At 35.3% G+C, this 26,650-nt stretch overlaps 1 protein-coding gene across 9 annotated transcripts in view; it reads right to left on the bottom strand.

The window, feature by feature from the left end:
- Nucleotides 1-571: 571 nt before the first annotated feature.
- The window catches only part of ZZZ3 (zinc finger ZZ-type containing 3), a 110,945-nt gene continuing 84,866 nt past the window's right edge, over nt 572-26,650 (bottom strand). For 8 of the 9 annotated variants that reach the window (XM_047724678.1, XM_047724671.1, XM_047724675.1 and 5 more), the window contains 10 exons: nt 19,122-19,260; nt 15,956-16,103; nt 15,756-15,871; nt 14,819-14,890; nt 13,689-13,790; nt 12,982-13,077; nt 10,556-10,708; nt 5,357-5,491; nt 2,168-2,268; nt 572-1,858 (listed from right to left, as the gene is read on the bottom strand). In XM_047724678.1, coding sequence (XP_047580634.1) covers nt 1,714-1,858; nt 2,168-2,268; nt 5,357-5,491; nt 10,556-10,708; nt 12,982-13,077; nt 13,689-13,790; nt 14,819-14,890; nt 15,756-15,871; nt 15,956-16,103; nt 19,122-19,260 — 1,207 coding nt within the window. In that variant the 3' untranslated portion in view covers nt 572-1,713. The remainder of the gene's footprint in view (nt 1,859-2,167; nt 2,269-5,356; nt 5,492-10,555; nt 10,709-12,981; nt 13,078-13,688; nt 13,791-14,818; nt 14,891-15,755; nt 15,872-15,955; nt 16,104-19,121; nt 19,261-26,650) is intronic. The other variant, XM_047724677.1, reaches the window with a different exon arrangement.

The following is a 26,650-nucleotide window of genomic DNA, read 5'->3' as shown; positions in this document are numbered from 1 at the left end:
TATATTTAAAGTTATACTACTTTTTTAATTAAAAAAAACTGAAGGTATGATTTTAGTACCTCACAACACATTGAAGGACTAGTAAATAATGTCCCCTTGATTTAAAACTGGAAAAAACTCTAAAAATAAGGTGATAATTAATATTTAATCTTAGAATACTTATACCATCTCTTCCAAGAGTCACTGATAATTGCCAGTGAATACCATGATCTTCAAAAACCACCTGATTAAATTAGACACATGAAGGGGGCTTACTTTCATCAAAAAGAATAAAATTTTTCACCCTAAGTATAGCTTTCACATCTGGACATTAATAATACCCATTTTCTTTAACCATGGTATGTGTTCTTTTTGTAGCCTACTTTAATTTAGTGTCTCAGCACACACAGAGTGAAAATGTTACATCTTTTCACAGACCTTCTCACATTCAAACATTTCCATAATACTACAGTTCTTACTCTTTTTAAAGGACAGACAGGTAAAGCAACCCCTTAAAAAAATTTTTGTTGTTGTTTCAACACTAGTTAAAAAAATCCAGAATCTAACCAAAAGGAAGTCACAACAAGCATTCTATAATATAAACAGACAGTATCCACATAGTTTATTTCTCACAGTTCTCCTGACAAATGAACATTATTCAAGAACATACTGTATACACAGATAAGAAGAAACATACAAAATGTTTTAAATGATGCACAACAAAATCCAGCAGTATAAAAGAATGCATGTGAACTCTTGCTCACCGCGCAGACTAAATTTAATCACTTGTTTAAATAGTAATAAAAATACAATCTTTTATGGATCTTGTGCAGACTACAAAAGAGGGAAATTATTACCATATATATGATTTTTATATTAGGCAGTTTTCTTTGATGAGTTGCACTGACAACTCCAAATACAGAGGCAGAAGGCTGTGTATTTTAAAGGAATTAATGGTGTGAATTAGAGACTTTACACAGTTACTACCACTGGCACTTTTCACCATAGTTTGTACACATCACATGATCATCTTATATAACATTACATTTAAAAAATATATCTGAGTGACAATTGTATAACATTCACACACCATGAGCTGGTTAAGGAAGCAATGCCACAGCTGCCTCCTGTAGTGCTTCGCTGTTGGTAATAAGGACAGTTCATTGTGGTTAAAGAAATTAGACATCAATATGGTTAAGCAGCTCCGATGTACTAAAGGCCATCAGTGGCCACCACTGGGACAGTGAGTTCTTTTAAAGTGTATATCCTAGAAGCAAATACCATCATTGGTTAAAACTTTGTCTAAGAAGTCAGCTTCTGTGCCGAAAACTATTTTCACAAAACTGAAAGCTACTAAACTGTTTTAAGATAAATACTTTGTCTTCTCATTATCCTATTTATGACCGAGTTCTTTGAAACCTTTGGAATTTACTCTCTTTAATGTGTGCTCTCGTTTCCATCTCACCCATTTAAGATCACCACCTAAAAGGCTTTAGGGTGGTGGTGAGAAATTCACCAGGGAAACCCTTTGCTCACCAGGAATGTTCAGCTGCTGAACAGTGATCTAGAGCCACAACGGTGCAGAGCTGGACTTGACGAGAACACTCAGGAAGCTGTCATGCTGTGAGTGTCATTTCAGGGAAAGCAGAGAATCTTTCCAAACTGTGCACATAATTCACAATGATACCATTGCTATGTGTTGAAGAGGACTAGTATATGATGTTCTCTTCCATGTCATCTGTTTGCTGGAAAGTAGTTTGGGTCAAGGTAATTATAACTGGTGCCCTGTGACACACAGTAGTCTCTGTCTAAGAATGTCTCTGACCTATAAACAGGTTCTAACTGGTGATCTTCCTTGTGAATATCTGTTTCATGAAGGCTGCAAAGAAAACACACACACGCACACACACACATAGACACATCATTAGATGGCACTGGATGCATTTTTGTCTAGATATTACAAAACTTCCTCACAGTTCTACATGTTTAAATCCATTAATCTACCAAAATCTCTAATAGAAAGTTATTTGAGATGTGGTATAATTCAAGAAAATTTCTTAATTGCCTAGAACAACAAGGTTTAATCCACTAAATGTTGTCTTTCTCTATGTAGTCTGGAAATCAAATTCACTAGTGGCTGAAAAGCTCTTTGTCAAAATGTGAGACCCATCATAAAGAAAACACTTACCAGTCTGAACAAGAATCACAGAAATCCAATGACATTTCTGGAGGACAATCCTGGCAGTGCCACCGAACTCCCTGGATAGGTTCTATGCCACAGTTATCACACTGTAAAAGTTTCAGAGAGAAAAAATATTAAGCTACACTGTTTCAAAGCCTTTTTTTTTCCTGCTGGGAAACACATAATGTACATAAAAACATCCTCTCCTCTTTCCCCATGCACTAGACAGTAGCATAACACAAAAATCGTTGTAAATCAGATACAATTTCTAGCAAACTAGCAGAAATTCCACCCATTCAAGATGGACGTACAGCTGGGTGACACATACATTATAATAACTTAGGGCTAACCTTGAATATGCTTTAATTTACTTTTTATTTTTTTAAGGTGTGGTAAGTCATTCAGTTCTTTTATTTATTTTTTTAAATTTTGTTCATTTATTTGACAGAGAGAGAGAGAGAACAAGCAGGGGGAGAAGAAGGCAGAGGGAGAGGGAGAAGTAGGCTTCCTGCTGAGCAGGGAGCGTGATGTGGGGCTCGATCCCAGGAGCCTGGGATCATGACCTGAGCCAAAGGCAGATGCTTAACCGCCTGAGACACCAAGGCACTCCTAATTTGCTTTTTAAAAATTTTTAAAGTTTTTTATTTTAATTCCAGTATAGTTATATGGAGTGTTCTATTAGTTTCAGGTGTACAATATAGTGATGCAACAATTCTATACATTACTTAGTGCTCATCATGCGAAGTTTACTCTTTAACTCACTTTTTAAATTTTTAAGTAAATCACCTGCAAATCTGGACATTTTATTAATAACTCTTTACTTTAAAGGGACCTCAGACCAATGTACAATGATTGTAATTGAAAACCACTGATTTGGGTGCCTGGGTGACTCAGTGGGTTAAGCCTCTGCCTTCGGCTCAGGTCATGATCTCAGGGTCCTGGGATCAAGCCCCCCATCGGGCTCTCTGCTCAGCAGGGAGCCTGTTTCCCCCTCTCACTCTCTGCCTGCCTCTCTGCCTACTTGTGATCTCTCTGTGTCAAATAAAATCTTAAAAAAAAAAAAACCACTGATTTAATGCCATAGTTAAAACTATACAACTATATTACAGAACTATTGAACAACCTATCATTCGTGAACCCAGGTGAACACAAAGGTATTCTCTACACTTTTATCTTGCTGAATTATTCTCCAAAGCCTGATGATCCTAATAACCAAAGCCCATCATAAAGAAAAGGCAGATCTAACTCTTCCCCTGTGTGGTGGCATCCTGGTAGTCCTCAGTCACTACTGGACAATTTTGGAAATAAATCTCATTTCTAGTTTCTCTGATAATCAGGCCAACTAGAGCAGCTGACAGATAAGTAAACAAGCCACAGCTGGGTCTTACAGCGTAATTTTGAGAAGTGGAAAGTTTCCTCTTAAAAGGCCAGGGATAACAATTAGGAAAATTTCTAATGGAGAAGCAGGGTTATGGAAAGACCAAGAGAAAAAATCATTTAATATAGTCTGGCCAATGGCCATACTAGAAGTTCAGAAGTATAATAATTTTAAGTTTCTATGTTATCAGACACAGCACATATCGGTATGTTTATGTAACCTCTACAAGCAACTCTATAGTTCTTGGTCTCGTTTTACTTCCTCCAATCTCATCAAATATAGTTAATTCTAAAGCCAAAAGCATTCTCAAACTTGTCAATCTCTCTCGATTTCCACAGCCACCAATCAAGCCCAGGACAGTTTCATCTTTTGTCTAAATTACCAGAAGAGTCTCTAGCCAGTCTCCCTGCCTCCAGCCTTGCCTTCTTATCCATTCTCCATACTAAGTCCAGAACGATCATCCTCTCCATCATTTAATTTTTTCAATTACATAAATAACACACATGAATACATTACTGTTTGCAAAATTTAACAATATAGTAGTCAGAGATCATCCACTCTAACCCCTCTGCCTTCCTAAAGATTATCAATACTAATAGTATAAGTAATAGGAATGATTTTTCTGAATTGTAAATTTCTTATTACCCTCTGCCTAAACTCCTTCAAAGATTCCCCAACCCTTTAAGGAAAGTTAAACTCCTCTGCAAATTTCCAAGGCACCTCAATAGCCTCACTACTCTCCAGTATGCTCTCTAGTCATAGTCAGCTATTTTACTAATTTAATTAAATTCTTTATGAGAAGAAAACAGAATGACAGAAACCAAGTCCATCTTGTTTACTACTGAGTCCCTAGCACTTAAGCAAAGTGTCTTGAACATAACTGGTATTTCAAAATTGGTTGGAATGAATGGATGTACTTCAACTAGCCTGGAAGAGGAAAAGAAATTTCTCATCTATGAACAACAGCAACAAAAAGAGAAACAGCTCTGACAGATCAAAGGATAAAGAAAATCTCTCTCTCCCCTCTCTCTTTCTCTCTCTCTCTCTCTCTCTCACACACACACACACACACACACACACACACACACACACACACGATGGGAGTATTATTCAGCCACAAAACAGAAAGATATCCTGCCATCTGTGACAACATGGATGAGAAAGTAGAGGACATTTTGCTAAGTAAAATAAACCACAGAAAGGAACAAGTGCTCACTTATGTAAGTGAACACTATATACGCCCTCACTTATACAAGAAAACAAAAAACTCAAACTCATAGAAGCAGAGAGTAGAATGGTGGTTGCCTGGGGTTGGGAGATGAGAGAAAGGGACAGATGTTAGTCAAGTGATACGAATTTTCAATTATAAGGTTTAAGTAAATTCTAAAGATCTAAGGTACGGCATGGGATTAATAATACAGTATATATACTTGGAATTTGCTAAAGGAGTATACAGTAAGTGTTGTCACCACACACATACAAATATGAGATAATATTTTTGTACTTAAAACTGTGTACACCTTAAATATATACAATTTCTGTCAATTATATCTCAGTAAAGATGGGAGTAAGAAAGAGAAATAGCTAGACAAAAACATCTCATATTTTACCTCAAAATATAGATGCCTCTATGTTTGTCTTCTTTCCACTGAATCATAAACCTATTCAAGTACCTAACACACTATAGTTAAATGAATAGGACTAGAGCTAAACTTACTTTTATCTGTGTGCTGGGAAGTCTGGAATTTAAAACTCCAGAAACTATCTTAAATATTTCTTATCACCCTTTCAAAATTTGAATAAACAGTAGAATTTACCTTGAAGCCCACATGTTGTACAAATCCACTTTCAGCTTGCATCTGCTGGAGTTTCTGCTTCTTTAACTTTTTAAACTGTAATAGTTCCTTATATTCAGGTAAATTCCTATACACAATAGGAATACTTTCTTCATCCTAATAAAGAATAAAAGAGAAAACAAAAATGTTTGATAATTAAAATTAACTGAGTACAAGAAATCCTGACACAGAGGTGCTTGGGTGGCTCAGTCAGTTGAGCATCTGGCTTCGGCTCAGGTCATGATCCCGGAGGTCCTGCAATCAAGCCCCAGATCAGGCTCCCTGCTTCTCTCTCTCTCTGGTACTTCCCCAGCTTCTGCTCTCTCAAATAAATAGTCTTTAAAAAAAAAAGAAAGAAAAAGAAAGAAATACTGACATAGGTATTTTTTTCTATTAACAAAATGTTTTTCACTTTTAAGATACCTCACCTTAAGGACTCATAAAAAATTAGTCTGCTTTTAGCAATATTTTAGACTAATATATTTTGGAGGGCTTTTTTTTTTTTTTTTTTTTTTTTAATTTATTTGAGGCGGTAGAGTAGCACAAGGAGAAGGAGAAAGAGTTCCAAGCAGACTCCACACTAGGCAGAGGGCCCGATGTGGGGCTTGCTCTCACAAGCCCGAGATTACAACTTGAGCCGAAACCAAGCGCTGGCCTCTTAACTGACTGTGTCACCCAGGCACCCCTGGAGGGCTTCTTAATGCAAGAGTAATACTGAGTTGTAGTAGGCCACCTAACAAAGTACCAGGGGATGATTCCCATCTCTGTTACACATTAATGCAGACTCAACCCCATTCCAACACATTAATGCCTACCTGAGATACTCCTTATAATCTACTTCTACCTGATCTGCAGGAAGCTCCTCTTCTCTAAAAGACTTTTAAGCTTCCTCAAGTAAATGTAGTATTTTCTAAACAATGAGCAAACTAATCTCTGCTCAGTAGTGCCAATGACCAAGTCAGTACATTCCTGTCTTACCCAAGGAGATAAGCTAAATTACAAAAGATGATTATTTAGAATAGAGTATAAAAAACAGAATACTAAAAACAACATAAATATATGAAGCTGAAGTTGACTTATTCTCCCAATTTATTTGCGCTCTGCCATCAATGTTCTATTTCTTTTCCTTTGCTACCTCATGACTGATCCCATGGTCACTAATTTCCACAATGTTCCTGTAAGTATTTCCAATTCACTGACCACATCCATATTCTATCAGTTCTGATCCAGACAACTCCTACCCCTCCCATTCCTCCTGTTCCTCATGTTAGGTATTACTAACTACAGTGTTTCTTTTATGTCAAGGAAACTGGTGTTTACAGAAATTATAACATTTACACAAGGTCACACAGTTAATTAGTTGCAAAGTCAGGCAACTTGAACCCAGATTTTTCTCAATATTTAACTAACTCCTTATACACAAAGCAGCCTAAGGCCGAAATCCAAGAGTTATTCTTAATTTTTCACTCTTTTATCTAATCCATCAAAATCTGTCACTACTTAATACTTTATAAAATCTTTCAGGGGTGCCTGGGTGGCTTAGTCAGTTAAACGTCTGCCTTCAGCCCCGGTCATGATCCCAGGGTCCTGGAATTGAGTCCTACATTGGGCTCCCTGCTCCATGGGGGGCCTGCTTCTCCCTCTCCCTCTGCCTCTGCCTCTTGCTCCCCCTGCTTGTTCTGTCAAATAAATTAATAAAATCCTTAGAAAAAAAATAAAATCTTTCAAATTGCTCTCTAGAGTATTCACTCTTTCCTCAAGCCCCACAATGGCTTAAAATCTCCCAATAACTTCCTAACTACCTACAGAGACAACTCCCAAGTCCTCAGCTAACAAAAGATTCTTTATAATTTCACACTATCTTTCACCCATTTCAAATTCTTGTCAATTAAGGATGTTAAATTACCTGCCTATGTCAGCACTGAGGATGACAACATAAGTAATGTAATAAATATGTAACACTAATAAATACAATGTGGCCTAACTAAATAATGGGGTAAGAAATCTTATAATGAAATTTATTAAATTCAGATATATTTTAAGCAAATACAGAATAAAAACTGCCAAATTTTTTAATTTGCATTTTAGGTCTAAGGATACTATTAAATTTGGCCAACAAGACTAAGAAAAGGTAAATCACCTTATAACCAGCAGGATGGCTACTAGCCAAAGAAAAAAAAAAAAGAAGAAAACAAGTGTTGGCAAGGATGCAGAGAAACTGAAACTCTTGTGCACTGTTGGTGAGTAAGTAAAATGTTGCGGCCACTACAGAACACAGTATGGCGGTTCCTCAAAAATTAAATGGAGAATTAACATATGGATCCAGCAATTCTACTTCTGGGTATATACCCAAAAGAACCGAATGCAGGGACTCTTAACAGCTATTTGTACACCTATGTTCATGGCAGCATTATTCACAATAGCCAAAAGGTGAAAGCAAAACGTACCACTGACAGATGAACCAATAAACAAAACGTGGTATATACATACCCCGAAATATTATTCAGCTTTAAAAAGGAAATAATGATACATGTTATGAGATGGAGGAATCTTGAATACATTATGTTAAGTGACATAAGCCAGTCAAGAAAGGACAAAACCTGCACGATTCTGAGGTACCCAGAGTAGCCAAATTCATAGAAACTAAGTAGAATGGTAGCTGCCAGACACTGGGAGGAGGCAATGGGGAGGTGCTGTTAAATGGTTCTGAGTTTTCCAGGAATTAAAGAGTTCTGGGGATTGGTTGCACAAAAACGTCAGTGCACTTCACACTACTGAACTATTCACTTAAAACTAGTCAAGATGGTAAATTAAAGGTTATGTATTTATCACAATTAAAAATTTTTTTAAATACCCATAAACAGAGTTCCTTGTTATAATTATTTTCAAGTTTACTTAAAGGGGAAATACTATGACTAATTCCAGATGAGGCTAAAATAGTGTACAGATTTTAAAAGTGTATGGAAGTACATACATGTAATCATATTCTGTCTCTAGATAATGCCTTTCTGAAGAGAAACCGAAATCTGTAAATTTTACCACTAGTAGCTTCATAAATATACATTTGAATAGCTATTTCAAAATAATCAGACTGATTTAAACTGGTTCTCATTTTAAAATAAATTAATTAAATCAACCAAACAAAAGTTAAATCAAATTCAATCTACTACATATATTAATCTACTCCTCACCTGGCTCAATTTTGTTCATCCTTTAATGCCAACCTGACTACCACTTCTTTTGAGTTCCTCCGCTTAAACTCCAAATCTAAATAAAGTACTTCGTTTTCTTCTTTTTATAAAGTACGTGGAGCCCAACAAGGGACCTGAACTGACAACACTGGGATTAAGACCTGAGCTTAAGATCCTCCTCTCTCTCTACCTGCCTCTCTGCCTGCTCTCTCTCTCTCTGTCAAATAAATAAATAAATAAAATCTTTAAAAAAAAAAAGAAAGAAATAAAAAATAAAAATAAGAAAATAAAGGGAACAATCAAGCAGTTACACTGCCTTTTCCACCTTTTCCATATGTACCTTCAGGTAATCAAAAAGTTGATGAAGAGGGGGTTACTTCACAGAATAGTATCTCAAATAAATAATGAGGAAATACAAGACTATCACTATTTTATAACATCAAATGAATTAATGAATCTACTATGTCCAAAAAACAAAAAAGACAGATTGATGAAAGTACACATGAAGTAGTCCTGCTTGCCCTAACAAACAAATTTGGGGGGGCGCAGTCTGTTAGGCGTCTGCCTTCAGCTCATGATCTCGAAGTGCTGGGACAGAGCCCTGAGTCCAGGCTCCCTGCTCAGCAGGCAGTCCGCTTCTCCCTCTTCCTCTGCCCTTCCCCTGGCTTGTGCTCTCTCTCAAACAAATAAATTTAAAGAAAAAAATTTTTAAAGATTTTATTTATTTACTTGACAGAGACACAGTGAGAGAGGGAACAGAAGCAGGGGGCATGGGGAGGGAGAAGCAGGATTCTCGCTGAGCAGGGAGCCCAATGCAGGGGTTGATCCCAGCATCCTGGGATCATGACCTGAGCCAAAAGCAAATGCCCAACAACGAAGCCACCCAGGTGCCCCAATAAATAAAATTTTACAAAAAAAAAAAAAAAAAAAAAAAAAAAAAGTCTGACTCTTGGTTTTGGCTCAAGTTGTGATCTCAGGGTCATGAGATCGAGCCAGGCATCAGGCTCTGTGCTCAGCATGGAATCTGCTTAAACTCTCTTTCCCACTCAGCTCCTACACCCTGTGCTCATGCTCTCCCTCCCACCCCACTTCTCTATTTCAAATAAGTAAGCCTTAAAAAACAATATAAAAAAACAAATCTAAATCTGGCCAATTATCTAGACCTACTTTTAATTTATAGAAAATCCAGGGAGCAGAAAAACAGAATTTCTAAGCGACACAATTATCTAGACCTACTATCAATTTACAAAAAATTCAGGGAATAGAAAGACAGAAGAGCTGACAATAAGGAGAAGCAAACAAAATACACACAGTGGTAAATTCTAATGACCCACTTTTTCAACAAAAAAGTCTTAAGAGGAGAAAAGGGTGGTGGGAAGGGAAGGAGAAAAGGAGGAAATCTATTGTAATTTATGACTGGGGAAATGTGAACTGAGTGCATGTTTGATTGTATAAAGAATTACCTTTTTATAAACATGGTAATAATATTCTGTTATGTCTGGGACTTGCTCCAAAATAACCCAGGATGGAAGTGGGTAAGAAATACAGATGAAAATAAGATTGCAACAAGATAATAACTATTGAAGTTGATAATAACTATTGAAGGTGACAGATGCATGTGGGTTCATTATACTATTCTATTTTTGCACAGATTCAAAAAAATTTTTATTATTATATATAGTACATATATATTTCATTATACTATTCTATTTTTTGCATGTTTTTAAGTTTCCTCTCATTTATATGTTATATCTAAATATATAATAATATAATGATATATATTATTAATATATAACAATTTAACAATGTATTGTTTTTATTTTTAACAATATATTGTTTTTTAAAAAGCCCATAAATCTGACTGGTAATTAAAAGAAACCAACATTCTCTGAAGGGTAGGAATAATTTAAAAATTCTGGTGCTCTCATTCTGTACCCTGATCTGTATAACACATAGATAAATATGTATTTTATATAAATAGGTAACTTACTGATGCCTCTTCAACAGCAGTGTTCATGTGGCTATGAAAACAGGATCGGTCATCATCTTCATCCATATATACTGGTGGTTCATGGGAAGTCATGAAAGTGGAAGGTTTAAAGAGATGCTTATTAAGGGGGTGCTGTCGTCTGCTTGTTGAAGACTAAGTAAGAAAAAAAAATTTTTGAGACATTGGAAAATCATAAAAAGAATCAAAGATGCTCAAATATAACTATTATTTCCCTCCAAGTCTATCTATTAAAAGGATTTCAGCTCTATTCTTCAGCACAGTCTTATGTGGGTTTTTTTTTCTATATTACCTAGAATTTTAAAAGCACAACTAGATTAAAAAAAAAAATGTAGGGGGAATATCCCAACAACAGTACAACAGATCACGTGCTATCTAGCTTGTATATGGATCCCCAGCATTGATCACACTCTTGATATTCAAATGCTGAACACTCCTCTTACAGTCATCTTACAGAAGATCAGGGAGGATCACATAGCCTAAGCCAGATATAAACAATCAAGTAAAAAACAATTCCACAACACAACGAATGTCTAAAAATCCTAACACTGATTGTTTACTGTACGTCAATATCATCTAATCCTCACAGCACTCCTCTATCACCTCTAATTTAAAGATGGAGGTTACGTTTCTTGTTCAGGGTGCTGCAGCTAATAGTGGTAGAACCAAGATTATAAACTAAGCCTGTGAGGGACCAAAGCCCTCACTCTCAAACCACTGTACAGACTGCCTCTCTTCACAGACAGTACAGCCACAAAGAATAACCTCAGCTACAGGCAGAACCATCATTTCACTGTTCCAAGACTCAAACTCTAATCATGGGAAGAATCGCTGTGTCAGTGGCTGGGCTACATTGCTATAGTTAAAATGCTAACTTAAAATTCAGTGCACCCAAAGGAGGGAACACATTTAGGTTTCTTTCTTTCCTTTTTTTTTTTTTTTTAAAGATTTTTAAAATTTATTTCACGGACAGAAATCACAAGCAGGCAGAGAGGGGGAAGCAGGCTCCCCACTGAGCAGAGAGCCCGATGCAGGGCTCAATCCCAGGACCCCGGGATCACGACCCGAGCCGAAGGTAGAGGCTTTAATCCACTGAGCTACCCAGGCGCCCCAACATTTAGGTTTCTTTAGTATTCCTTTATCATTCCTAGTCTTAGCTATGAAAATATAAGGTGTCCAACACATCTAAAGTTAACTTGGAAATTAGCCATGAAAATTAGAGCTGTTGAATTAAATATCAAGGTTACAACATTCCAAAGTTACAAGATGAACTCTACGTATCTGATACAAGTAATGCTATATTGGGGGGAATCCAAAATATTTAAATCAACTGACAAATTAAAACAAGCTTCCAAAACTTGGTAAAAAGACGATAAACAAAACTTGTAAAACATGGAGCTGTATAGACAATATTCTTAATGTAAAATCACATAAAACAATAAGGAAGCTGTAATAGAGAAGGGTAACAGCATCAGATATGCCTTTACCTTCTCATGTGAAGGGTGACAGTGGTGGTGGAGAGGAAATTGCAGGAAATAAAAGAGGCCAATTGTGTGCTTTAGTTTTTGCAATTAAAGCAAAAAATTGGCTACAATTTGATGCAGTGGTCTATGCAGGAGAAGGGTAACAGCTTTTTCACTGTAAAGAGTAGCAGAGAATAGTAGAAAAGGCCTGGGATCAGAATCAGAGGTCAGTGGTTGGTTCTTAAACTCAACTGACTCCATTTACCTTAAGGCCTAGCTGTTTTTTTTTGTTTTGTTTTGTTTTGTTTTGTTTAAGGCCATATTTTAGGGGCGCCTGGGTGGCTCAGTGGGTTAAGCCTCTGCCTTCGGCTCAGGTCATGATCTCAGGGTCCTGGGATCGAGCCCCGCGTCGGGCTCTCTGCTCTGCGGGAAGCCTGCTTCCTCCTCTCTCTCTTTCTCTCTGCTTGCCTCTCTGCCTACTTGTGATTTCTGTCAAAAAAATAAATAAAATCTTAAAAAAATAAATAAATAAATAAATAGTGTATTTTAATAAACATTTCTATTTTTGTATTTATGTAGCATATCTAAAAACAGAAACTCATTGTGTTTAATGAAGAGTCAAACACCCCTAAAATTTTTAACATCACAAAGGCCTGATATACATTTAGTCTACATCTTTCAAGTAGTACCTGCTCACATAAACTAATCTATTCCTAAGAAAATAATGAACATAAAGGTCATTCAATTTCATGGAGTAGCAATAACAGAATCCTACCCTGTGTCCATGACCAGTACAACAAAATGATTAGAGTAAGTCAGATTTTAAAAATAAAACAACTTTGTTCTGATAAATGCCTACACTTTTACACAGCAATTCTGACTTTAAGTTTAATCTAAGGTCTAAAGTTTACTTTCTCTAATTTTTATTTTTTTATTTTTTTTTACCTTTTTGGAGTATATATATAAGTTTGGTGTTCTGCCTGGGACTGGAATGCCAGCTTTAGTTAGTTTTATGAAATATTTCTGCACTCGGCTAGCAACCTAAGGAAATATGACAAGCCATTTAACATAATTATAAGACATGCAATACCTCAATATTTTTCTAAAATTAAAATATACCTGTATATCTTAATGAATGCTAACAATTTAAAATTTATCATAAATCTAGAAATAATTTTAAACTGCCAACAAACACAGTTATATTTTAAAATCTAGAGCAAAAAAATCATTAAAATACAGGAAATATGTTTGACTCCAAAGCCAAATACATATTTTCCACTAATGAATGCTTATGCTCATACCATTAAAAACACATCTATTAATCTTAATGATAATGTGAAGAAAACTGATAGATTTTTTTTTAGAAAGACAACCAAAGAATACTTCTATATATGTTACAAATCTATCAGCATAGTCTAACCAGAAAGTATACAACTCACTAAACATTCAAGAGAAACTAAGTTACATTACATTCTAATGTTTCAGTAATGACTGAAGCAGAATTATTTCAAGTTGTTTCAGAAATTTAAAAAAAAAAAACTGTTATAGCATTGTGTAGCTAAAAAATGATGTAGATTTGATGTCAGCTGCATTATCTTTCACCAAAAAACTACCAAAACATGCCAACAATATGGGACCATCTCCTCAATTACCTGTTTGGCTGTCCTATTACCCAGTTCATCTGCTATCTTCTGCCAGCGTCGAGATTCTACTTCTTCAGGAGGGTATTTCAGGAGTAGCTGTTCAAGCTTTTTCTAAGAAACAGAAGACCAAATTTAATAAAGTTTAATACTGAATTCCATAAATAAATATATTTACATAAATGAATAAATACATTCACACTTCCTTTGCAACTATGTCCCTCCCCAATTTTTGGGGTTAGGTCACTAGAAATCCTCATAGTAGGAAAAATTTCCATTAAGGAAATTAGGACTTCACAGGAAAAATGAGATTAGAGAATAAATCTATGGAAAACCTTGTGTAAGATTTTCTATTCACTTAAGTAAAAACACGGTACCCCCCAAATTTAATTAACACTTTATACATCTTAATGATTTCCACTGACCATCTTTTCTTGCTAGACTATGTATGGGTTTGCCCCTATAGATTTGACAAGAATATCTAAATTCATTCGGATTTAGATAGAACATTTAAGGGACTTTTCCCTTCTTTCCACATGTGGTGTTCCATTCAAATATCTGATTTTTAAATTCTTACTTATCCCCTAAATTGTCCCACAGTTCTAAAGATGCAGAATAATCTGGATGCTTGAAATGAATTTCCTAAATCTTCTCATAAACTGCTGAACTCATTATAGCTCTGGAGTTAATCCTCATATGAAAAAGAGATGTGTCTCAAACCTTACCCATGAATAATCCTAGCCACATGCCAAACCGTAACAGAATACTCTGCCGTGGCTTTGTCAGCTCCCCTCCATAATAAAAACAAGAATTCACTTTGACAAACTGCTTTATGTGGCCCCAGGTCTTTCTCTCCTTCAAAGCTATATTACAAACACTTTATTCCACCCATTTCACTCTTTTTTAATCGCCTTCCTATAACCCAGACTCCTTCTTTAAAAATCATCCCCAAACTGGAATTCATATATTCTCAAAATCCAAAATTCTTGAAGTGTGAAAAAAAAAAAGTATACGGAAATAAGTTTAATATTTTCAGTTCTTCGTTAAGAAGGATCATCTACAACAATAAACACTTTAGTCATAATAATCTGGACTCTAATCTGAACCTTTTTTCTTTAACCTACACAATTCAGAAACATTACCTGTTCTTCAACAGTCCACAGTTGGTTAAATGTTTCAGGTTTGGTATCATCACAAAGACGTCCTCTTATCATCTGTATATAAAATAGGGCTTTTGTCAAAAATAACAAGGACTACCATTTGATTGTAGCTAACTAAAACACATCGTAGATTTTTTTTTAAAGATTTTATATATTTGAGAGAAAGAGAGCACAAGCAGGGAGACCAGCAGAGGGAGAGGGGAAAAAGGCTCCCTGTTGAGCAAAGAGCCCACTGTGGGGTTCAATCCCAGGACCCTGGGATCATGACCTGAGCTGAAGGCAGGTCTTAACCAACAAAGCTACTCAGACCCCCCGTGGAATTTTTTTTTATTAATTTCAAAATATTTTAGTAAACTTATTATTTAATGTGTATTTTTTAAATTGTTTCCAAAATGTTTTCACCTTCCTTTATTTCACTTGGATTTTATACTCCTAGCAATCCTATAATACATATGACAGCAACTTCATCTTAAAGAAAAGGAAACGTTACTTTTCCATTCTGAACCCACATGTCTATTAAGGTTCATCTAACTACTAATGGCAAGCCAGGACTCAAATTTGATTAAAAAACACTGCACAGACCTCTTATTTTTAGGATAAAAGGGTACATGTCACACACTGTAGGGGTGTTACATGTACTACTCATTTAATCCTCACAGAACTCTACAACACAGATAATATTAATCCCATACAAAACAAAACTGCAGCTTGGAGGCTTTAATATAAATGACATCTGACATTCCACAGCTAGTAAGTGGCAGAGCTGGGATTCCAACCCAGATTTCTCTTAACTTCAAAGTTCATGTCCCCACTATCTTCAGTGAAAGACTGCTTAAATTTTAAGAATACAAACCAGGAAATGTTAAAATAGTTTGTCTATAGTTCAAATTTTCCTGCTCCAAAGCTTTATACTGTTTACCTGAGGACGACTGTTTGAGCCTTCAGGACCATCACTCAAAGGCAACATAGAATATGAAAGGGACTCTCCATCCTTCTTAGGATCTAAAGGACTTTTTGGTCTGGCAGGTAAACCTACTAAAAAGAAGACCATGTATAGGATTATTAAAGTAAGACTGCCAGATACTTCTCTATTTAAATTCTTACCATGTAATGTCTTACCTTTATCGAAAACTAGCTTAACTCTCCTAGTATGTCTTTTACGATTTTTAAATTCTCTTTCAAAGTTCCCAAGGCTATTGGTATATTGGTCCCATACAATCTCGGGCAACTGAACAACTCTCTGTGGATATGGAAGCCCTATATCAGCCTGGGAGAAAAAAAATAAAGTGACAGTCTGAATTCAATTCAAAAAATTATCTATTACACCCGAATTTTCAGAGGACTCCAAATCCAAATTACCATCACCTAGGCATTTCTGTTCACTATTTGAATCCAACACCCAATAAAGTTAATACAGTCTAAACATTAAATAGTAAAATGATAGCAAGTAGAAGAATGAATTTAATAAGACATAAGCACTATTTTTAGATATAGCTCTAAAGCTGAACTATATAGAAATACTGCACTTTGTAACGAATACACTTAAAACATAAATAACCAAGAGAGGTTTTACCTTTAAGAACAGCATATGAAATGTGTCTGACTGCAAAAGACTTGACACACAGAATTCATTTTAAATATACCCCCATGTTCATGACTTATTCACAAAACAATTACTTTCACATATATAATTCTTATCACATATAGAAAAAATTATGACACCTTGAGTATCAAAACTACACACTGAATCTACTTGGAATTCAGTTACTTAACCAACCATCTTTAGAGATGTCATTAGTTGTCTTAATTACTAAAACCAGATTATAATAAATATCTTTAGATATGGATCTGGGTTACATAGGTTTATATTTTTTGTCAAGAACTCGCAGAATGGTAGGACCCTGAGATCATGACCTGAGCCAAAGGCAGAGGCGTAACTCACTGAGCCACCCAAGCACCCCTCAGAATTCTTAATTTTTATTTTGCTTATGATATATTATATTATTACCATCATCATAATAGTACACAGCTTAGACTGGCTCAACTTTTGCATAAGACTCTCTTTTAAAACAGTAACAGTAATATCAAAGGATGCGAGTAAGCCTTAAATGTTCCTTGCATTCTATATACCAATACATACCACAAGTTTCATTAATTTCAATTAGGAGTTTTTAAATGTCCACTTAAACAAATCACATGTCAACAACTTAATTAGTACAGTAAACCTAAAGAAATAAGTAAATTAAGTACATATGGTACCTAATTTATAATTGTTCAACTTTAGGATTTTTCAACTTTACAATGGTGCAAAAGTGACACATACAGTAGAAACCACGCTTCGAATTTTGAATTTTGATCTTTTCCCAGGGTAGTGATATGTAGTACAATACTCCGTCGTGCTGCTGGGCAGTAGCAGCAAGCCACAGCTCCTGGTTAGTCATGGGATCACCAAGGCAAAAAACCTATACCGTGACAACTACTCTGTACCCATACAACCATCCTTTTTAAAACTTTCAGTGTAGTACTCAATGAATTACATGAGATATTCCACACTTTATTATAAAACAGGCCTTGTGTTAGATGATTTTGCCCAACTGGAGGTTAATGTTAAGCATTCCAAGAACCTTTATGGTGAGCTATAAGCTATGATGTTCAGTAGGTTAGGTATATGCATTTTAACTTACGATATTTTCTACTTAAGATGGGTTTATCAGGACATAACCCATCATAAGTCGAAATATCTGCATATATAACACACACACACACATACACACACACACACAAAATGCAAAAATCAAACTTCTAAATTAACTCCTGGAGAAAAATTTCTTTCCAAGAATGTAGGTCTTTCACAATTACTAAGTATCTGGATTTAATGTAATTGCATACATTTTGGTTAAAAATTGTAAAGAAGGTCAATATCACATCTCTGTTTCTAAGATAAAGTGGAAAGAAATTTAGTTCTAAACTAAACCTGGAAATGGAAAACCAACAAATAACCAACTGCATACCAATCTAGTAAAAAAGCCTAATTGCATCTTTTTTGCCCACCAGAGAATATGAATAAAGTCAAGGTTAGTAAATTTGTTTACTAATATTAACTTTTCTATCATCACCTATTTTAGTGGGATCAATTTTAAGTAACCACTATAAGTACTGTATCTTTTTGCACTAGGAACATTTAATTATGGCAACGTAGAATCAATAAACACCTAAGCAGACTCACAGTATAGAGAAGGTATATAGGGTCAAAAAAGTTTAGAAGTTTTAACAAATCAACTTATAAATTCCATATTTATTATGAAATTCAACGTTCTGAAGCATGGAGAGAAAGTAATGATTGCCAAGTAAATAATATAGCTAGAAAAATCCAAATAATAAATTAATATAACTAAATGAAACAAAGTCCCCAGTGCTGTTCCCTCAACACCTGGTAGACCACTTTTGTGACTCATTAAAAAATGGTAACTAATAACTATACTAAGTTATTGTTTTGTTTTTTTAAGGTGAACATGAAGGTTCTTTTTTATAATTTCTCAGTATTAATGTTTTCACACAATGCTGATTAATATTTTGCCTCTCAAATTTATTAAATTAGTGAGTCCCTAATTCAAGATACATACTACAGTATAAATACACATTTGCATTACCCACAAGAAAGTTATAAAAACATTAATCACTTTCAAATGGTTAACTGTTAAATACAAAAGTTCTGTTTTAAGGAAAAAAGAAAAAAGGAATTTTTACACCAAAGTAAAGAACATTACAAAATTAAGTAAAATTTATATTTCCTCCTCATGGACTTGGCAACCTTAACTTAAAGACATTTAAAATAGTTTTCGTTTTTATCACCAATGTTTTCTATCATGCTATATGGAAAATTACAAAAGTACCTCAAAACTTAAGCAGTGAATAAATCCTGAAGTATGTTTTCTTTTTGCCTTATTAATCTTGAAGTCATGAAAGAAGGAAAACCCTCTTTTCCTTTTTACCCGAGACGGGAAAGGTAATAGGAAAAGATCCTAAAAATGGCTAGGGAATGGAACATCAAGTTCCTAATATAAATATCCAATTAAACCTCCCAGCTATTTTCATTAGAGTATATTTTGTGGGTTGGGGGGGTGGTGCTTAGGAAAGAAAGGCAACATCCTGCCTTCAGTAGTACGGTTAGTAGTAGAAGGGAAAAAAATTAAACATTTAAAAAAGTGTATATCCATATTAAAAGAATAAATCAAGCTATTACCAAATATATCTTAATAAATCTTAGAAAGTGCTCAATATATACCTTCTTCTGGAGTTTCTCCACAAATCCAATGGGATTTTTTAGTGCTTCTTTCTGGTGTTTGCCTAAACTTTCAAGGTCCTGGACTGCTTGAGAACGCTGAGCTTCAAGTACAGCAATCGTCTGTAACAGTCTCTGATAACTACAGAGACAAAGAAAAATACCTCACTAAAATTTTCTAGTAACAACAATAAATAAAAACTGAGTTCAAGCCATGATCTACTATTAAGCCACACAGTCTTTTTAAAGTTACCTGAAAGAGTTTAGTAAAACATATTACTGGGAATAAATGAGGTCTTCCTGAGTTACGAAGTACCTAGTCAGAAAATATCAGTTAGAGAAAGCAAAGCCTTATTTCCCCATCTTAAGTTTTTAACTCTTGAACCTGAACAAGTACAGAAAATAGGAGGGCATCCTGACTTTCCAACAAGTCATTAAGAAACTAAGTAAAAAATAAAATTGTAAGGTTTTAGCACTAGGAGGGATCTGCAAATTCAGCCCCTCTGTTGTACTTTGTTGTGATAAGGAATCTGAGGTACATTTTCTTGCCCAGAGTTAAACAAACTGTCAAATAATTAAGACATGATTTCAGGTGTCATGGTTCTCATTTGCTCTTTCTATTATATTTCCACTCTACAGGACATTTACTTTCCAAGCAGTTCTTAAGTACTGAACATTTTAACAAAGAAAGGCCTTAAAGATACTTACTTACTCCCTACCTACAAAGGTCTGCTTTAGCACAACACATAATTTTACCCACACAAACCTGCTATTTGTCATTACCCTGAAATCTCACTATGGTATGCATATACTAGTTAATTCTCTTTATCTCTCTCTTTTGGTTCAAATTGCCCTGCCTCTCTGACTAATGTCTGTTTTCAAATATCAATGCACATACGGAAATATGTTTGCCCCAAAGTCCTCAATGTTCAAATACACTTTGCAAAAAGAATAAAAAACAAGTTACTCCAAGTTCACTTCAAAATAAGTCATTAAGTCCTTAACATATAGATAAAGCACAATTTTTCTTTACACCTTCAAATAAATTTCACTGCCATTCCCAACTAGACTGTAAACTCCATAATGGCAAACACATCTAAGAGGTTCAGTTTTGTTTATCCAGTGTACAGCACACTTCCCAGCACAGAGATGAATAATAAATTATTTCTGAATGAACAAATAATAGACATGTCTTGTGCAATCAAAAAGAATACTGAATCTTCTAAGTTTAGAAGTCAGCAAACTAGAACTTTCCAAGGTAAAACAATGCAATTTTGAGGTTCACAGCCAAGGCATAATTGCACCATAGCATTCTCTATCAGGACACTTTGCCAGCTCCCTGCTTAAAACATACTTATTCTTGCTCTTGAGATGTTTATAATAATTAAGGTAAAAACTAGTAACACTAAAGGGTAAGTCTCTTCTCAAGCTAGAGACACTTCATTTAAAAGTTAGAGCAGAACTGGAAAGCAGGAACCATACCAAGTCACTCCTGGATAAGTTACAGAGGTCAGGTCTAAACCCATTTCCATGAAGGTGTATGGAGTGTACAGACCCTGCCTGTGCTGGCTGTTTCCATGAGGCAGGTTCACCGAGACACAATCTTAGCATGATGGTAGTGAGCTAAGTACTACAACCTATCCTCTCTACAATACTCTTAACTGTCGTACTTCACCTCCAGAACTCCTTCCCCACTAGCTGAATAACCAAAGACTTCTCACGGTGTCTTTATGACTGATCTCTGTTTTAAGCAAGATTTACATACTTCTGTATCATTAATATGAAAATGACTATGAGTCTATTAAACTTCCAGCAAACTTCTGAAAGTACAATAACAATAAGGAACATGTAAGAACAGAGTTATGGAAAAAATAAGCACAGGCTTGAAAAAAGTGCTATAGTCAGTTGTTGATGTTGGGAAGAAAGGCCTCTCTCTGAAACCAATAAACTGTAACAATTTTTACTGTACTTAAATTATTTCAACAGAGATGAAAAAATAGAACTCTTTAAACTCTATTTGCTTCTCTTTAATTAAGATAAATGATTAACAAATTGAAATTCCTATATAAACACTGTAACGTCCAGAATAAGCAAAAAGACTGTAAGAAAGTGGTAAACTCGAGTCTTCCAGACCAGCTAATTTGAATTATTTGAGTACTCTTTTGAGTCCTCAGAGATTTTACCAGTAAGATTACCACATATATTCCTACGCAGAAATGAAGGAATCATACAAACTAGGAAAAAAAAAATATGATACAGACAATTCTATTTTCAATCCCACCCACCCATCCACTTCACCTCCAAACGCAAACTACTAAAAACTGATCCAGACATCAAACAAGACAAGGCTCATTTGTTCATTAATTTGATAATTATTTACTAAGAGAATAAGGTACTATCCTAAAAGCTTTAGTAACTATCAAAACAAATCAGGCATGGACTTAGGTATAACAGAGGAGCTACAACTACACCAGAGAAGGAGAAAACTGTATGGAAGCGAACAGATAGGACTGGACTTGCTGTTGGGGTAGAGGATGGGTATGTGTGGTACATCATCCTAGCCTACTTTTTTGTATATAAATTCTCTACAGTGAAATTTAAAAAAAGAAAACTTAAACTTTAATCCAAATTAATGGAGGGATTAACCACTGTACTCTTCCTAGGCTGGTCAGATCACACCTGCTATTGTATTTAGCTCTGCTTTAAGAGAGACAGACAGGTTCATGAAGAGACAAGGTAGATGAGAAAGAATATAGTAAGAAAAAACAACAGTGTCCAACATTTGCTGAATGTATAGACTATAAGCCAGACGTTATGTATCTTAAGTATAATAACATAGCTCTCACTATAAACTTAGAAGATAGGTACCATTATCACTATTTTACAAATAAGGAAACCAAGGCAGATTAAGTAATTTGTCAAGATCACACCAGCCATTTATTGTGGAGATGTGATGTGAGGAATAGTTAAGACTCTGAGAATTTTTAACCTAAGAAATTAAAACTTCTAATAGAATTTTGTTTCCATCTTTCTTTATTTAACACATAGCTATATAGAAAAGGAAACAGACTTTTACAGGCTATAAAGGGTCAAACCAGAATCAAATTGTGATAAAGGTACAATATGAAGAAAAATACTGTCTCAGTCGAAACCAATAAAAAATGCAGTAAAGCACCCAATCACTACAGATGTTCATACAGATATTTAAAGGAAATTCAAGCACTAAAAATACTGCAACTCTTTAATTCTAGCAAAACTTGCTACTTTCACACTTTTGCTACTCATTCAACCAAGTAATCTGTAGAATGATTTTTTTAAATGTATATATATTTGTGTGAACACAAGTATAATTACAGCATTCCCACAAGGACAACTCTGTATTAAATCTATCAAGAATTATTTGTAATCCATTTCTAGGCTAAATCCACTGCTACAAATAGTAGGCTTACCTGTGGCAAAGGATTATTAATTTTATTGTTTCGTGTCTTCAACATAAAATAAGACAAGTTTAGCTTTTTTACTGTGGAATTATATTTTACTAAAATATAAATACTCTTCAATTCTACATCTAAGTTATATTCATTACCCTTCATTCTCCAAGTCCTCTTGAATTCTTTATTCACATCTGTGAACATAAAACATTTATATATGGGCACTTGAGTGGCCCAGTCAGTTAAGTGTTAACTCTTGATTTTGGCTCAGGTCACGATCTTAGGGTTGCAACATCAAGCCTCACGCTGTAGGGAGTCTGCTTAAGACACTGTCTCTCCCTCTGCCCCTCCCTCTTGCTCTCTTTCTCAAAAATAAATAAATCTTAAAAAACAAAACATAACAAAACTATCCTAAGGGCACCTGGGTGGCTTGGTGGGTCTTGATCTTGGGGGTCGTGTGGGTTTAGATGCCACACATTGGGCTCCATGCTGGGCCTACTTAAAAAATAAAAATAAAAACAAAATAAAGACAACTATTCTAGATCAGAGGGGCTACAACCTTTAGCCTGTTTCTATAAATAACATGTTTGCATATTTATTTACTTATTTTGAGAGAGAGAGAGAGACAACTGGGGGAGAGGGAGAGAGAATCTTAAGCAGGCTCCACAACCAGTGTGGAGCCCAACATGGGGCTCGCCCCCGACCTCCCTCTATAAATAAAGTTTTATTAGAACATAGCCACACTCATCTTTTTACATAATGTCTATGGCTGCTTTCTAACTATAATGCAGACTGCAGTAGTTGCAAAATGCAATTGATTCCCAAAGCCAAAAATATTTACTATCTGACCGTTTAAGAAAAAATCTGCTAGGCCCTGCTCTAGATTAAAGATACAGGGACATAACAACCAAGTATAACGTATAATCATGAAACAGGTCCCACAGGGGGAAAAATAAACATTTTGGAGATTTTTCTGGGTATAGATGGAAAAATATAAATAACAGATTGTGGGTTATACCATTTTATTCTATCAATGCCGGACTACTGGGGTATAATAAAGTTCTTAAGGTTATACAAAGAATATTCTTTTTTTTTTTAGATTTTATTTACTTATTTGAGAGCAGGAGAGAGAGAGAGAGAGAGCACGAGGCGGTGGGGAGAGGAGAGGGAGAAGCAGGCTCCCCACTGAGCAGGGAGCCCGATGCAGAGCTCGATCCCAGGATGCTGGGATCATGACCCGAGCTGAAGGCAGACACTTACTGGCCGAGCCACCCAGGTGCCCCAAAGAATAGTCTTCTTTTTAGGAGACATATACTCAAGTAAAGGATGATGAGTCTACAATATACTTTTAAATATCACAGCTTGAAAAAAAAAGTATATGGCATGGGAAGGAAGATGAGGGGAAAGGGAGAGAAGGACAGAATATTTAAAAATGTTAACAACTGATGAATTTAGCTGAAGGGGATACAGATGTCTATCATACTATTCTTCTAAACTTTTAACATTTATAATTTCCTAAATAAAAAACAAATAATGAAGAAGCAATTCATTACATTCTGCTGCTGATAAAGAATAGCTTGATTTAAAAAAACAAGAATAGTTTGATTATCCTATGAACACTGAACTTAATTAAATAACACTGAAAAAAACTAGAGGAAGGCAACATAAAAATAAATGTATTCAGGGACGCCTGGTGGCTCAGTGGGTTAAGTGTCCCACTCTTGACTTTAGCTCAGGTCGTGATCTGAGTCATGAGGTGGAGCTCCATGTCATGCTCCATGATCAGCACAGCATGGAGAGTCTCTCTCCACCCCCTTTCCCTCTGCCTCTCCCTCCTCACCCAGTGCTCTCTCTCAGATAAATATTGAAAAATTAAAAAAAAAAAATTCATTTAACTATACTGTACAAAGAAAAGGGAAAGGAATATAGAAAAACTTATAAGCTAACTAGTATGCTTTCACATGTGTGTACATGTATACAAATGCACACATGTACGCACTGGTGACCAGGAGGAACTAAGAGGAAAAAAGAGCAAGACATATGCTGGATATAATTTTCAACAGGATAAAACTATATAAAGTGAACTGGTTCTCAGGAATAACAATCAGAAAATTTTAAGCAATAACAAATTCTATCCTAACACAATTTACCAGTATAAAATTTTGAGGGAAAATGCTTCAAATTACTCTATACCATCATTTCAATCATGTATGGCATTTCTACTTTCAGCACAATACTGAGCTTAATTTATACACGACTGAACAGAAATTATTTTGGTATCAGCAGAACTTATGTATTTTAAAATTATCTATTTAGTAAACAAAAGCTGTATGATACTATTTCTGCCTTCATGAAGGGTTTCAAACACTGAAAGTGTAGAACAGCAAAAATTCAATAATTCATAAATGATTTCTCATTTACTGTGAAAATCTGAAAGTCATTAGAAGATGATCAAAAAGCCTTTTATGATATTCTGTGTTAAGAGAGAAACTAATACCTCAGCTTCTGGTAATATGCCTTTCCAGGTATAATGATCAATTCTGTATTGAAAATAACTAAAAATGCTGAATTAAAGACAAGTTAAGAAAAAAAAAACATGTACCTGTTTATTTTAATATCATAGGAAAACTGGTAAGATACTAAGACTTTTTATTAACAGGCCAAAATCTAAGTAACTGGCGTAACTGGACCATGTTAAGTCTAGGCTTAATTTTCTGTACTTCACTTGCCCAGAAAACAGAAGACAAAGCCACTGAGATAGGCAGATAAATAGGAGATGCTCGTCCTTCAGGCTTCTGTACCTTTCACTCCCATCCCATAGAAGAGCTGCTTTGGGACTGAGAAAAGGAGCAGATAAAAATTTCAACCACAAAAAGCTGTTACCACAAGACAGTCCAAATCATATTACCTGGGTGGCCTTAAACAACCAAAGCCATGAGTAAAGTTTAAAGCAGGGCTTCTGGACTAATGCACACACACCCATCCCACACCGAGATACCCACAGAAGCAAATACAATTTTATCTGGAAAAATACATACTCATTTTAGGCCTCAAGGATAACCCATAAAGAATTTTCCAAAGAAAGTAAAGAGCTCCTATTTAAAAATTACCAAGCATACAAAAAAGCAAGACAGAGAGTAATAAAAGACAGGCTTGAAAACAGCTACAAGGAATAGGAAAAACTGACTAAGGTGCTTTGAAAAGGAAGCAAATTCAAATTTTTTAAATATGATAATTAAAACTAAAAGCTTAATGGGGATAAATTTTCTCTTTTAGAAATTTCAGGTAAATTCACTGAGGACAAGCTGGAAAAACTATTTAAAAGCTTTTATGTTGAGTGAAATAAGTCAAGCAGAGAGAGCCAATTATCATACGGTTTCACTTATTTGTGGAGCATAACAAATAACATGGAGGACATGGGGAGATGGAGAGGAGAAGGGAGTTGAGGGAAATTGGAAGGGGAGGTGAACCATGAGAGTCTATGGACTCTGAAAAACAAGACTTGTTTTTGGGTCTTGAAGGGGCAGGGGGTGGGAGGTTGGGGGAACAAGGTGGTGGGTATTAGGGAGGGCACGTATTGCATGGAGCACTGGGTGTGGTGCAAAAACAATGAATAATGTTATGCTGAAAAGAAATTTAAAAAATAAATAAATAAAGCTCTTAAAAGTCGCAAAGAGCTAACAGAATCATGAGATGGTACCAAATTAAGATCCATGATAAGATGAAAACCAGAAAGTTAAAACATGTCTGGGAGCACTTTTGCCCTGGAGCAATTTATTGATCCAGAAGAGGAAGCTGAGCAGTGCTTCTGATAGCTTAAAATGACAGAAGATCAAAACTGGACTGTAGGGCCAGACTACACCCTAGGAGCAAGAGTGAAAAGGAAGTAAACCGCCCTCTCAGAATGGACTAGTATTATCTAAGTTTGTAATTAACTAGTAAGGCTGAAAACTTATATACCCCAAGACCCAGACATCCCATATGTAGTATGTAGTAACCTCAAGAAACTCCTGAATATATAGTGGCATGTATTTACTGCGGTCTTAGTCATGATAATCCAAAACCAGCAATAACCCAAATATCCACCTAAGAAAAACAGAT

This window comes from Lutra lutra, chromosome 4, assembly GCF_902655055.1.
Source record: "Lutra lutra chromosome 4, mLutLut1.2, whole genome shotgun sequence".
NCBI lineage: Eukaryota > Metazoa > Chordata > Mammalia > Carnivora > Mustelidae > Lutra > Lutra lutra.
The sequence above is the reverse complement of the archived record's forward strand: the minus strand, read 5'-3'. Positions and strand labels throughout refer to the sequence as shown.